This window comes from Mustela lutreola, chromosome 1 (genome assembly GCF_030435805.1).
Source record: "Mustela lutreola isolate mMusLut2 chromosome 1, mMusLut2.pri, whole genome shotgun sequence".
NCBI classification, from domain to species: Eukaryota; Metazoa; Chordata; class Mammalia; order Carnivora; family Mustelidae; genus Mustela; species Mustela lutreola.
This window is the reverse complement of record NC_081290.1, coordinates 147312363-147327976: the sequence shown is the minus strand read 5'-3', so window position 1 is coordinate 147327976 and position 15614 is coordinate 147312363. Positions and strand designations below refer to the sequence as shown.

Here is a 15614-nt window from a genome sequence, read left to right as displayed (position 1 = left end):
AATTTACAGTGAAAAAAGGAAAAGAAAAAGAAAAAAACCTTACACGATGGTTGAAATAAAAGATTCCATACCTGAATTGGAGGGTTTAGAAACTCTTCCCTTAGGAACGGGGAGTAACAATAACTCCAAGGACTGTGGCGGTGGTGGCGGAGGCGGTGGGGGCGGTGGCGGAGGGGGCGGGGTGACTTTTTCTTGCTTCTTGTCGGAAGGCGGTGGCGGTAGAGGGTCCTCAGGCACCAGTGACGATTTCTCAGCCAGAAGACTCCCCGCAGCCCTTGCGGCCACCTCTTTCAGAAGGGCGGCCGAGGAGGTCATGGAAGCCAGGGAAAGGAAGGAGCTGGCGGGAGGCGGGTGCTCCTGACCAGGAGTCAAGCTTCTCTCACTGACTTTCTTGGATAAGGCTGCCAAGGTGGAACTGGCAGACTGGGAGCTAAAAGGGGAGGAAAAGGACTCGAATCGCATGGTCTCCTCAGTCCTGGTGAGAGATTTGTCCTGCAGAACGGCATTGGCTGCAGCTTTCAGTTTTAGGATGGCTGAATCCGGGGACAAGCCGCAGGTGGTGGTTGAGTTGGACAACCACTTACCTTGATTCCATAGAAAACGGTTACTTGGAGTGTATTGGTCATTCTGTTCCTGCTTCTCAGCCAACTTCCTGGCAAGAACACTGAGCTGTTGGGCATGGTGGGACGGTGGGGAAAAGGAGAGATTCGAGCCCACGTTTACCGGGGACTCCACCCTGCCATTGGCCGTGGCTGTGGCATCGAGTTTGAGGGAGCCGGCCTCCAGCAGCCGCCTCAGGTTGCTGCTCAAGGGCTTCGTGGAGCCCGGGGGGTCATCTTCACACAAAGACGACACGCCAGGGGAGAGGTGGTCTTGACACTGCAGTGAGTCTCGCAGGACCTCACCGTCAAGTCCCACCAGCTCCAACGTGTGACTGCTGGGGGTCGCGCTGCCCAAGGAGGTGTCGGGGGAAGTGGACTGCTCCCGGATCCGGTCCTCCAGAGACAACTTATAGTTCTCCTGAACTTCTCCATAGGATGCTTCTGACGGAGTCTCTGAAGAGTTTCCATACCAGTGCTCTCCTTCACTGAGCTCTCCCTCCGCCTCTTCCAGCCTACTAACATCTGGGGGAATTAAGAAGATCAGGTTTACTCCCGAGTGAGCGCCGAGTAAGTCTGAAGACATTCAGACCGAGTTGACGACATGCCTCCTCTTCCCCTCCCCCCGCAAGAACCACAAGAAAGACAGCAACAACCTTACTAGAATGTCAGGTGCTGAGTCAGACAGTCTTGGCATTCGCCTGGAAGAAGGTAAAATACTAAACAGGCAAAGGTAAAAACACACCCACCTACGAAACATATTCATCTTTCTATAATTACAGCAGACAAGCTGAAAGGGAGAGGGAGGGTGGGGAGAAAAATGCATCTGGTAAAAAAGGAACTGCATGGAGAGGCTGCTATTCTCAGTGGTGGGAGAAACGGAGAGAAGTTTGCTCCCTTGTGAAAAAAAACACCAACATGATCCCTTTAGTGTCCCATCACAGTTAGAGAGAGGCAGCCTGGCAGGGTGGGAAACTGTTGTCTGTGAGGTACAAGACAGTGGGAAGCTCGCTTCCCCGCCTTCTGATTCCATGACCTCAGGCAAATCGCTCAGCTGGTTTGACAGAAGACGCAACTGAATTTTTTTTTTTTGAAAAGTTCACCCCAAAATGTAAATAATACCTGCTGTTATATATTGCAACTTCACCCAGTTGTTAGGAAGTTTAAACCATAAAGCACGTGACTGTGATCTGCAGATGCTCAAGTTCTCTACGAAAATCAGACCCCGTGAGCAAACACCATTCACATTACTGATTCCTTCAAGTGACGATGTTGCCCAGGTCATGCACGTCACTTCTTTGAGAGCCCTGGCTTGCAATTACCAGCATGCCTGCCATCCTGACACAGGCAATGATTAGGAATTTGTTCCCTTACTCTACTAAGAGTCCCCTTTAACGATCTACCCACCACCACCACCCCAAGCCCTGCTCAGTCAGGACTTCCTGTCACGCCAAGAGCACCGGGAGGTCTGTCATTTTTCTACCTTGGCTCAAGACAGTCCTCCTATCGGGCATGTCCTTGTTTCCCCCAGAAAACCAGCCTATTTATCCTTCAACTTCCCACCTCAAAAGTTTCTTCCTTGTGATTCTCTATGAACTCTCAAAATGAATCTCTCCTTCTCATTCGTTCATTCACTTATCCAACCAATAATTGTGAAGTACCTACAGCCTGCCAGGCATTGTTCTAGATCATTCTAGATTGGACCCCATTGAACAAAACAAAGATCCAGCCTTCTTGAAGCTGACATCCCAGTGGAAGAAGATAGATGTCACAGAAAACTTAAAAACTAGTGAGTCACAGAGTCATAGAGTAAGCCAGAGCATGATGAGTGCTATGGAAAAAGATACGTAGCAGGACAAGGAGGTTTGGGGGTAATGAGGAGGAGGGGAGTTTTGATCTTAAATGAGATGCTCAGACAGGGGCTTTGTGGAGGTAGGGACATCCGAGCAAAGATGGAAGAAGTGAGCAATTGTTCGGGCAGCTGTTCTACCTCTGGGAGAACGCTCCAGGCACAGGGAGTCTCTGTAAAGTCCCTGATGTGGGGTCACGCCGGGTGTGTTCGGGACACAGTAAGGGGGCCAGTGTGGGCTGAGTGGAACGTAAGGGTCAGAGCAGGAGGAGAAGAAGTCAGAGAAATACCATGAGAAAGAAAGAGGGATGGGGGAGAGTGAGGGTGGGTGGGAGTGTGTGGAGAGGCAGCAAGGCCAGGCAGACCTGTGCAACGCTGTAAACTGCTGAAAGGTCTTTTGCACCTGGTGAAACTGGGAACCACAGAGGGCTTTGATAGGATGTGACTTGGATTTTCAAAGGCCTCTTCTGGCTGCTGTGTGGAAAAGAGGCTGTAGGCCCAAGGGTGGAAGCGGGAAGACCAGCTACGAGGCTGGAACCCAGGGGAAGGAGGACAGTGTGAAGTTCAGCTCAAGGGGACTGCCAGCGGTGAGAAGCAGCCAGACTCTGTGCATCTTCTGAATGCAGAGCCCACGTTCCCGTGTTTTGTTTCTATTAATTCTGTATCATTCTAAATTACCTATTATCAGGGCATCTTCTAGAAGGTAAGTGGTGGTGTTCCAGATAGGAGCTGTATCACCCGCACATCCCTCACTGTGGCTAGCACAATGCGTGGACCCAGGAGAGTTCAATGAACGTTCAGGGACTGAGCCCAAACTCCGCATTGTGCCAAGTTTTGCTCTATAACATGCTGTTTCTTTTCTGAACAGAAGTAGCTAGAACTAGTAATGCATGAGCTACAAGCTAATACATTGATCTTCCCGTGCTATTTAGAGAAGAAATGTCACAAATGACAAATTCTCTTTCCCTAAGCTAAAGTTCTGCAACTCCTTCCTGAGGTGCTTTATTAAATTATCAAGAAAATGTAAAATATCAAATGGAATTTGCTGGAAAAAGGCAGATAAAATTGAATTTTCTCTGTTAAAAACAGTCTGGTTCCTTGTGATTTGCCACATTTCCTTCTTCCCACTCGATTTCAACATTTTTCATCTTTGCTCCAACCGGCAGGACCCTGAACTACTCGTCTCCCAGTGGCTTCCCGAAGAGATGCTTTTTACCAAACACCAAGCAGTCAACATCAATTTCAACAAGAGGGCTAATTTCAAGTTCCTTTGGCAAACCACCTTTCCTGATTTCAGTTTAAATATCCCATCCTTCAGAAAAATCACATGGGAACTGTCCTGTAAATAGTAAGAAAAGTAAAGGATTTAAAAATCACTACACTAAGAACAGGTGACTATCTCCTCCAAGAGTCTCTTTCTCTGATCTTTATTGACACTCACTCAAAGAACATAGGAAAATAAATGATTCAAAAGTAAATAGTTCTGGGTTATAGTTTTGTCATACGAGAGTAGCTCCAGAGAGTCAAGACTGGTCTAGAACCAATGTGGTAAGTGCCGGAGAACAAGGTACATAAAGCCAGGGTTTTTAGAACCACAAAAAATCATAACCACTTGGCCAAGGCTTGTCATTTCACGGAGACTGTTAAATACTCTGAGGGGCTACCTGCTGGGAACAAAGACACATGGCTACCTACTGCTAATACTAGAATCAAGAACCCAAATCTCACAACACCTGGCCAGTGCTTCTCTGCACAGCCTCACTGAGCCATCTGCCAGATGCCCCTGAATAGCAACTTCTGGTGAACTTGGAGCAGCGGCCCTCCCAGCCCGGTCATGCATCCTTCCACTCTCTTGAAACAGAGGGGACCAAGAGAATTCCCATAGATAAGGACGGTATTCAGCCCTTATCTTGAGATACACCATTAAGAGGTAAGTATCCATTATTCCCATACTCTAATCTCTCCATTCCCTCCCTGCAGCTTCTTTGTTGCCCTGGTCAAAAACTGATTCACATGCCTCAAGGATTCAGCACATCAACGGGGCAAAGCCCCAAAGACAAAGCTGAATTTCCTACCCCCGCCACAGCCTCCGTGAGCAAGAACATTCCCCTTCCAAACGTTCTGAGGTGGTGAGCGCATCAAAAGCTGGAGTCGGCCATTCAGGCTCTAATCCTATCAAACAGTGATAAGGAGATCCCATTTCTGGCAACGTTCCCAATTCTTTCAAAAACAGAAGCTCCAAACAGGCAAACAAAGCATTTCTTTAAACAGACCAGTTTCCATCCTCTGAAATACCTGGATATTTCTCAACCATCGAATCCTCGGTTCTTTGTGGACATGGCCGAGAGACACTCTCTTCTGGGCTGCAAGGAAACTCCGGTCCATTTAAAACTGATAATACTCTATTAATTGCCTTCCTGAAGACGCTGCTACTAAAATTGAAGTTATTCAAGTAATAAATGACCAAATAATGCTAATGCACGGCCTAGGAGGAGCTAGACCAGAAACCCGAAGAGAAACATTTTTTAAATTATTTTGGCATCACCTGAAGTCAAGCAAAAAGTGGGGGAGGTGTTCAGAGAAATGAATGCAAGAGAAGCAGAGACGGGCACAGGTTGCAAACCATCCTAAGAGGCTCAAACACACACTCTCTCAGTTCACAAAACAGCAGCAACGAGGCTTTTCTCCCACAAATACGAATTCTCTTCCCCCTGCTGGGCTGCTCTGTATTTCACATCCGATTTCCAGCAGGAGATGTCCTTGAAGGCTGCACTGGTCCAGCTGCAGGGAGCTCCCCTTTGGTGGGGTGGGCAGGAACTTCTAGTACCTTCTAGAGGAAAGATGGTCTCACTTGGAGAAGCTCGAAACAAAGCATCCCTACACTTTGTGGGACACCACACACTTTTGAAACAAGTTGGGCTTGGCTTTTGACTCCTTTCACCCTTCGAAAAGCCCCTGGGCAGCGAAACAGCTCCATTTTCCTGTCTGTCATGGGCTCGGCATCATGGCCCCTCACAGCTGAGCACCCCACACGCCGCCGGCGGTCCCGGAAACACTTCCTGCGCACACCGACTGTGCAGTTCACAGCTTTCCCTACTAAGGCTCCGGGGGAAGCCTCCAAACGGCCAATGTAAATAACTTCCTTCTAAATACATTATTTTTAACCTCCAGAATAGGAAGCTATTTCCATTGCTAATTTTACAACAACCTATGTCTCTGACAGCCAGGTTCACACTCATTCCTGTCAATTTTACACAACAGTCTGTTTGGGTGTTTTTCACTTTAAATCATAAACTCAAAGAATTAAGAATAGAAATGGTACAATTACGGAACGAAAATATGCTGAATAAATTTTGTTTCCATGTGGTGAATATTTCTCCTGTGGGGAAAACAAAACAAAATTCCACTACCTAACACATTTATTTATAATTCAGTTCTCAAGCAGAAAATCGGTAACTCGATATTCACAACTCCTGCTGCATTTTTTTTTCAGCTCACTTCCTTTTCAGTTTGACAGTTTTTAATCAGATGCATTTAATTGGACAAATACTCAAATCAATCCTCGATCAGAAAGAAGGGGACGAAAAGAGGGGGGGAAATGCAAAAAAGAGGCACCTATTAATTTTCATGCCTTTTGGCTGAGGTTAAAGTAAGTGGAGATGGAAATCTAAAAGCCCCGTTTCTAAATCTACCCTGAACCCATCCCACCAGTTGGTCCATTGCGAATCTAACCAGCAGCGTTTGAAGAGTACAAGGTTTAAATTCTCAGAATTCGCCTGGGATGGCGTTGACTCAGAGTCAGTCCTCTGGCAGTCAACACCTTCTTGTGGTAACAGGTGTGTTCACTGGTACCTACCAACTAACCGTCTGGCTCATTTTCATCTAAGAATCTTCCAAGGGCCCTTCCTTTCCAGCCAGCACACATCGATAGCTAAATATCTATATTTAATTTTAAGGTCACGTATCCCTAGTGCTGTTAATCACTTGGACCTGTAATACCAACCTCAAATCATACAACCAACTTTCCCATGCAATTTTATACAAAAGTGGTGTGTAAAAAAAGTAGTTTGAGGAGCTCTGTATAGAAGCTACGAACAGAGCCAAAGCTAATAACTGACTTAATTCTACAAACATTTCCTGAGCATCTACTCTGTTCAAGGAGCTGTTCTCTGCAACTGGGAACCTCAGGGTATAGCAGGCTCTTGCCCAAAGGCTTGTAATCATCAGGGAGCGAGGGCTGCCCAAGCACCCAAAGCACAAAGCGAGCAAGAGCTGTGGATGCATAAAACAACCCCAATGGTGCTTTGGAAATGGAGCTTGAAGGGATGAAGATGATTTTAGCAGATGACACCAGAAATTCACATAGGGGACGGCTTGCTCTTATGAAACCATCAGACAGCAAATAGCCCTGTCACGGACTCAGCTAATATTTGGGTGACATGCGTTAGCGAAACTAACCTCATAGAACGGTTTTTATATTCTTAATTCTTCACATTTCAGAAACAGACCATCTACTGATTTGTTAAAGGGCAGATTTTTACCAATTTTCTTATCGTACCCACTCCTTTTGAAATCAGACCATTTTAGATTATGAATGCCTGAGGTGGGACCACGAGTTGGGTCATTTTTGTATTCCTGCTTGATGCTCTGCCCAGAGGATCAGGGCCGTTGTGGTTGTAGTGACCACTAGCACTGCATGAAGTGACAGGTGAGACTCTCAGCCCCTGTACCAAACCCAGAGAGGGACCCAATGGAGCTAGCATCTGGGAGAATGTCAACATCAGAGCTCACGCGCACGCGCTCTCTCTCTCATTGCTTCTCGTCTCTTTCTCAGAGGTTAGTCTCCTCCTCTGAGGCCACCTTCCCCTGGAGGCTGAAAACCTGGCTGCACAGGTTCTGGGTTTTCACTTTTAATCACCTACCACCTAGAGAAAGGTCCTTCCCCTCGGATGAGCCCGCTGGATGTCAGGTTCCGCTCTCTGGACTTAACATGGAAGCCAGAAGGAGGCTTCTACAATTGGCTTAACGTGAGTGACAGAAGAAAAAGAGGGAAGAGGCACTAGGAAGACAAGAATGGTGACCTCTGTAATGTTTAATAAAGGTCTGGCACGCTGCACATCAGGCTATTCTGAACCAATCTGATGATCTGAAGCAGAAAACATACCCTCATTTAGGCCGGTCCTAACCTGCCAATTTTTACACTGTCCCTTTGAAGCCTGAGAGTTTCAGCACGTCCCCCACACTAAGAGACCTCTCAAAGGTTCGGGGGTCCAAGACCATGGTATGAGTAAAACACATGGGTGGGCAACTGGCCCTTGGGCCAGAACCTCAGGGATCACAGTTAGCAAAATAATGCAATGCCCAGGGTACCCAACTGCTGCCAGCAATGCCAAGAGGAAAAGTTAAGAACTGGTAGTTATTTAAAACTGCCAGGGTAGAGAAGACAACCAGACTCCTGTCACCAGTGCAGCCGGGGAAAAGGTGCCATGAGGGCACAAGGAAAATGGGAGGAAGTCTGGAGAGGGTAAGAGCCCACAGACTGAGAGAGCACCAAGAGGCCCCGTGGGTCAAGCCGCACATCTTGCACACAGCAGTATTTTCTAAGTATTATTGTAAATGTCCACGAGTGAAACAAAGGTAACACAAATGAACACATCACTCCTTATCTTCAAAGGGAGGTGCCAACATATCTGAGTGGGTTTCAGTATCCTTATATAAAGTTGCCAGATCTTCCAGTGACCCAGGAGCTACCCAACCTCCTCCATCAAACTGCCCATCTCTGGGGACACCCGGGTGGCTCAGTAGGTTAAGCATCTGCCTTTGGCTCAGGTCATGATCCCAGCGTCCTGGGATCAAGTCCAGCATCAGGCTCTCTGCTCAGTGGGGAGCCTCCTCCTCCCTCTGCCTCCCCCTGCTTATGTTCTCTCTCTCTCTCTCTCTCTCTCTCTCTCTCTGGCAAATAAATACATAAAATCTTTAAAAAACAAAGAAAAAAAAAACCCTGCCCATCTCAACACAAACGGCAACTCCTCTATCCCCATGATTGCTTTGAACAAAAACCCCCGCAGCCTGCCTTGACTCTTCCCTTTCTCTTACACCCGTCATCAAATTCATTTGCAGATTCTGTCGGTTCTACTTTCCATATACATCCCCAATCTTGCCACTTCTCAGCATGTCTACCGTTCCCACCCTGACGTACAGCACTGCCATCCCTCACCGGGACTATGGCAGTATCCTTCCAGTGGGCCTCCTTACTTCCGGTTCTTGCCCCCTCTGCTCAGCCAGCAGCCGCAGTAAGCTTTTAGAAATCTATATCACGCCTCATCTCCTACTGCTCTGCCTTGCTAATAAATAATAAATAAATAGCAAATTTCCCCCAATTAGCCACAGGGCTGACTCCTTTCGTTCCTCGGGTCTCCCGTCCAACATCACTGTTTATTAGAATAAAAGCTCCACGAGACAGCAGGCTTCATTCTGTTCGCTGCCGTGTGCTCATCACTTAGAATGGTACGGAGCACGGAGTAGGTGCTCAGTTAACTCTTTGTCAAACGTATGAATGAGGAGAAAGAATGTGCTTAACAGTCAGAAAGGCAGCACTTGTCAGTACTGAAAATGAGAACGGTTTTCAAAATTACAAGTGATAATCCTATTTTTCTCATGTGAGTCAAACATGAAATAGGGAAAAGAGTGTGTTTTGCAAACTTTTGCACCAGTCTCCCTAGCGGCCAAGAACACAGAACAACCGCCCAGGGAAATGATGAAGCTGAAGTCCCCTCCAGGAGACCCCAAATTTCTTTCGACTCTTGGCTCAGCATTTCAAGTGAATCCCGTATTCTGCTCTATACTGTGGCTGTGCTTGTTCTTACTAACTACTACAGCGGTGTAGCTCACAAGCCTCCAAGGAAAATTTCTTCTCTGCAGGGATGCACCACGTCTCTCTGGATTCCCACCCACTCTGGAGAAACACGCACCCTATGTGGGGAAGCAAGGATCTATGAGAAGTACCTAGCCCAGTGTCAAGAGCTCAGTAAAGGGTGGCTACCCTTGTTACTATCATCACTATCAGAAAACAGAGAGTACTAGTCCTCTTGCCCCCACGTCAGAAAGAAAAGCTAAATCACAGAGGGTAACTTCCCCAGACTGTACCATGGACCTGTAAGAGACTAAGAACTCCATCTGATAAATTTGGATTTTGTGTCTGTCTGAATTAGAGATGGAAAAGCCTTGGAGATTTAGTCCATATGGCTAGTCTCTAGGCAGAGGTCTAGAAGGGCCAGTGATTAGCCCATGGTCCCCTACGGCTGATTTACCAACACAGACAGGACTTGAGCTCAGATGTCTCACTCCAAAGGCCAGTACTTCTACTACTAAATCATGGTGCAATCGTCATGAAGGGAACAAGAGAATTCTAGAACCAGCCTTGGAACACAGAAGCCTCCCAACAAACATTTGTTGAATGAATGAACCACCATGCATCAGACACTACAAATATACAGGGTGCTTTAGCAGATGCCTGATTATTTGTCAGCAAATGTGAGCCTTACGTGATTTTATGCGGTAGACCACAGTCTCTTCATTCTACAGACCAGGAAACCAAGATTCCACAGGTTAATGGCTTACCTAACATACACACCTAATGAGTGACAAAGCGAGGTTCAAACCCAAATCTTCAGGAAATCTAAGAGAACGAGTAGCTTGACAAAAAAGTAATTATCCAGGTAACCAAAAAGTACCCCAGGAACTTCAAGTAATCAACATTTTAAATTTTATTTTGCTGGGATTTCAAAACACATACGCCCTCAGAGATGAGTCCCTTCCTTCTAAACGTGACTGTCTGGCATCGTTGTGGTAACAACCACCTGGCTTACTAACACTGTGTGCAAACTACGGATGAAACCTCGTGTCAAGCCTTGAATTGTGGCCCTGCGAAAAGCTGGTGAAGTCCAACTGCCAGGACCTGGGACTGTGACCTTCTTTGGGAGGATGGCCTTTGCCGATGATCAAGTTAAGATGAGGTCATTATAGTAGGCTAATCTCCTACGACTGGTGTCCTTACAAAAAGGGGAAACGTGGACTCAGAGACGGACATGCGCGCAGTGAAGACTGGAGGGACATTGTCACCGCCAAGGAAGAGAGAGGCCTGGAACAGGTCCTTCCTGTGTCCTCCCTGTGTCTCTGTCATCACCTTGACCTCGGACTTCTAGCCTCTAGCACCATGAGACAATAAATTTCTGTAGCCACCCAGTTCATGATACCTCATTACGGCAGCCACGGAAACTAACATACACGTAGGCCTGAGACTTTTTTTTTTTTCTGGATTTGCTCACCTCCAGATTTTAAACTATGGCCTTGGTTAGGGCTGTAGCTTTTGTCCAAGCTGGCTATTACTGCACAAAACGGACCGCCCTGCTGCTCGGTGTGAAGTCCTCTGAGGTTGCAGGGACCGTGAGCAGACAGTTGAGTTATTTTTACCTACCTCCAGATTTTAACCAAATTTTGTACAAATGAAAGATTTTGAGAACGAACGACATTAGGTAAGAGAAGGCGTCTATTACTAGACCAACTTCAAAATCTCCAGACTAAGAAATATACTCATCACCATGTACGTTGTAGCAAATTAGGAAGAAAGGGACAGTTCAAAATATGGCACGAATCCATTGCCGAAAGGTCAACGCAGAGACCAAAACACTACTGGTCAGCCCACGGACTGATTCTGTTGCTCCTTCACCCTTCCACGCGCCTCCGTGTTACAAAAAACATCCAGAATCTGTCCCCTTAAGCCATCGAAGTAAATTTACTATGGCTACCATGGCCTTATCAGAAAAATTGTCTGTTTATCTGCTTCCTTGACTTTTATATCCTCTTGTATAAATGTTTTCATCCCAACATTACCAATACCTGTTATAAGATGAACAATATATTACCAAACTACTGAAATCACCAGGAAATTCTTAATAGATCAAAAAAGAACATTACTACAAAAAAAAGCCCTAATAACATAATAATGCGCTCTGTCGTCTCTGAACAGCACTCTATAGAGAGATAAATGGCTATTTATTGAAATCTCAGCTTATACATAAAATGATACATTTCTTCGAGGGCACATTTGCCAAGCTTTGACATCACGTACCTTGTAATGAAACAGATTATGCTCATAATCATTCTGCCTGCCAAAGGAAAAGTTCACACAGTAAGTCCTTTATTTACTAAAAATGTATGTCTACACTGGGAGAAAATGGGCCTTTGGGGAAGAGAGATTTACCAAAGGAGAGGAGATGGAATTGCTTTTTATTTAGTCTTTAAATACATACAAAACAAAAACTGCAGAGAAAGCAGCTCCCAAGCCCTCCCCCACCCCTATATTCACAAAAGGATATTGGTAAAATGAATTGGGAGAGATCTTCCTTTCTTTCTTTTTAATTAACCACGAGAATCCATGACATTGATTACAAGGACAACCCTAACTCAAAGTTAACTTTAAACACTGACTTAGGCCAACAATTTTAACCTTTACTCTGACCAGGCTTCGTGCCATGGTGGCTGTCAAGTGGTCAAATGTATTCTTAACTGTTGTCTCCTGTTACTCCCCCTGCCCACCTTCTGGCACACACGCACAAGAAGTGAACGATGGAGGGTCAAAGACAATAAAAACAACAAATATCGCAAACAACCAACAAACTAGGGCAATTCCAAGGGTCCCCTGCTGCTAGATGACCCTCACCTCAACAACTGGGGGTCCTATGGCTTTACCTACTTAATTCTCTTTGAAGACTCCCAGGGGTGAGAGCTTTCCACAGGCATGTCCACTTGGGGTTTCACCAAGAAATCTTCCCTAGATCTTTTACTCGAAAGACCTGGCTTTCATTTTCAACGGCTTTCTAGCCATCTATCCCCATGAGTGATGTTCCACAAGAGAAAGCATCCATTCCACTTTCCAACAAAGCTCAGATGCTTCCGGGAAATGCATCAAGTGATAAAGATGAGGTTGGGAAATGTGCTCTACAGATCCCTGCTTCAAAAGGAACATTACATCAAAAAGTAATGATGTATTGAATGTTGGCTCACTGAATTTAAATTAAAAAAATAAAAAAATTTAAAAATAACAAAAAATTAAGAAACAAACAAACAGGGGCTCAACTCCAAGGTAGAGGTTCAAGACTATAAAAATCCCTCTGACAGGCATAGGTATGGCCCCAAAGTGACCAGGAGGGGTTCGTATCACTCATACTCCTGTTCCTCTTCTTCTGAACCTTTTTGGGGGGGGGTGTCCTATAAAATGCCTTAATTTTGTATTTAAATGTGCACATCACTTTCTTCTCATTTTCTAGAACTTTCAACTATAGGCAGCCCTCAGGCTGCCGTATTTCCTGTGTACTTGAACTCAGTTACTAGTCTCTCCTCCATCAAAACCCGGTATTTGAAAAGAAGGATGAAAATGTGTTGGACAATTTAAAGAAGTCTATTTGAGGAATACAAGTTTGAAAAGCGTTTTGATATAAATATGCGCAATTAATCAGGCTTTGTTTTTAAATTTACATGTTTTGACGTTACTTAGAGAAAGCCAAATTCTTTTGGTATTTCCACATTAATCTCAGCAGCAGTGAATCCAATAAAGCAGGGTCGGCAATCTTCTTCTGTGAACGGACAGACCGCAAATATTTTAGGCTTTATAAAAGGACGGATACGTTCTCTGTCCCATAGTCTTTGTTTCTCGTTGTTGCCGTTGCTTTTTTGTCTTAACGATTGTTTAAAAAATGTAAGAACCATTTTCTTAGCTCAGAGGGCCACACAAAAACAGGTCAGAGTCTGCTGACCCCACAACTCGAAAGAAGAGGTACGTTGCTTTTTCTTTATAATAAAAGCAGAACAGTGTTGAAAACAATATTGGACCTTCAGATACATGGCGACAAGCTTCATCATCATCATCTTAATCCAACCACCTCCGTGAATCACGAAGCACCTCTGTGCCTCAGTTTCTTCAGATTACAACAAGGGGTAAGAATAGATCAGTGATGTCTAAACCATACCGTCAAGGAAGGCGAGAACTCTAGGGAAGGACACAGGACCACGGACCCACCCCATCTCCCACCTTAGCACACATCTAAGCAGCACAACCTGGCTTTGCTCTTGTCTCTAGACTGGAGCTCCCCTTAAAGACAAGGGTTCCACTATTTTTTTTAAGTTTTGAAAAATACCATATTAAATGATCTCAGGAATCCTCCTGCTGTGAACCATCTATGAGTCTATTATTGGATAATCAGTCCTTTTCAAGTTATTGTACGGGGAAGTGGCAGGTGGACAAGAAATTACTTAAAGTCCTATGTTGAGGTATTTAAAGGAAGAGAAATAAGAACAAGAGAGCTTCTTCTAAGAGGCCACCTGTATTCATTTAGATTGGTGGGAATCCACCAGACAGCCCTACTAGAGGGTTCCCAAGTCCTGCAGATGAGGGCTCCAGGAAAAGCAGAATGGTTTAGCAGCAGAAAGAGCTGGGACTTCAGACTTGGGACCTGGATTCCCGTCTGAATTTGGAACTTGCCAGCTATATAACTCCTCATGTTTAATAAACAAAAACCAAAGAGCTCACTAAACACTAACCCGCAGAGCAGGTGTTAGGAATATGGCGATGAACCAGATAGATGCAGAACGTTCTGCCTTCCATCACTGCATCCCTCATCTGTAAAGCGGGGTTATAACACCTACTGCTTCTCCTGTACCTCGTGGTCCTGCAGAGATGGCAAAGCATTTGTAAACTGCAAAGCAGAGACAACATTAAACTAGCAAACTAGAGACTCTCTGCCTTTTAAGTACATAAAATAAATGCCAACTTCAAGAATTCATCAAATGAATAAAATAAGACCACAATAGGTTCTGCAGAGCAAAACATTTCTAGGGGCACCTGGGTGGCTCAGTGGGTTAAGCCTCTGCCTTCGGCTCAGGTCATGATTTCAAGGTCCTGGGATCGAGCCCCGCATCGGGCTCTCTGCTCAGCAGGGAGCCTGCTTCCCCCTCTCTCTGCCTGCCTCTCTGCCTACTTGTGATCTCTCCCTCTGTGTCAAATAAATAAAGAAAATATTTTTTTTAATTTCTAGAAGCTGAAGCAACGTGACAAGACAGAAAAGGCACAAGCTTAGACACCAGACATTCCCACTCTGCTTCCTAACAAACCCACCTGACATCCATCCACGGGCCTATTCTCTCCTTTATAGAATAGGATACTAATATCTATTATTTCACAGGCTTATTGTGAAAGTAAATCAGAATTAGGTAAGTAAAGCACCTGGGACAGAGTTGGCACTAGGTGAATAATAGTGTCTGTCCCCTTACCCTCCCTCCCAACCTCCTAGAAATTTCAGATGAGAGAACATTCGATTTTAAATGGTAGGGCTTACCTCAAAATTGTTGATACTGCTCCCCAGCTCTATATCATAATCACCTCAACCAAAGAGGGCAGGAAACTTCTGGTTGTTCTGACCATGGAATCCAGATGTAGAATATGCCCAGTCATCAGGAAAATCTTACAGTCTTGGCACAGTTTGAGGACAGAGAGCGAGCACCAGCCAATAGCTGAGGGGAGACTCTACAGTCTGGAATGTGCCACAGACTTCCAACCACAAAGTTCTCTCTGCACTTCGACTGTGGTATCCCCCTGTGGTGCAGGCCATGGCCTCTGCTCTCCTCGGCAAGTCTCCTCCGGAAGCACATGACTTTCCCGAGGCATCTCTAGGCCACATCCATGTGAATGTCTGTGGCACTGCTCATCACCTCCCACCCGGCCCAGCTCGACAGTTTAGGCAAATCATGCTCTCATTTCTGAGAGACAATGACAACAGGAGAAGTTCTCCAAAGTGCCTTCTACCCCTAAAATGTACCCTTTGACTCTGGGACCCACTCTGAACTTCATTTGTTCAACTCGGCCTATTTCTTTGATCCTGTGACCCATTCTTCCTGTCCTTCCTTCATTCATTTATTCAACAATATTTGACCACTTACTATATCTCGGGTACTGTTACAGGCAAGAATGTACAAAAATGAATAAGGAAGAGTCCATGCCCTTAGAAAGGTCACGGACAGTCAGGACACAGAGGAAGAAGGAGCTACAGTGTGGCATAGGAGGTCTTATGAGGGACCGCTGGGAGCCAGTGGAGGGGTTGCCTCATTCTGCC

At 45.6% G+C, this 15614-nt stretch overlaps 1 protein-coding gene across 7 annotated transcripts in view; it reads right to left on the bottom strand.

The window, feature by feature from the left end:
• Positions 1–15614, bottom strand: part of ZNF827 (zinc finger protein 827) — a 169169-nt gene that overhangs the window by 137443 nt on the left and 16112 nt on the right. For all 7 annotated transcript variants that reach the window (XR_009354147.1, XM_059176105.1, XM_059176119.1 and 4 more), the window contains exon 2: positions 72–1124. Coding sequence is in view for 6 of the 7 variants with exons in the window: in XM_059176105.1 (XP_059032088.1) it covers positions 72–1124 (1053 nt within the window). In the remaining variant the exon portion in view is untranslated. The remainder of the gene's footprint in view (positions 1–71; positions 1125–15614) is intronic.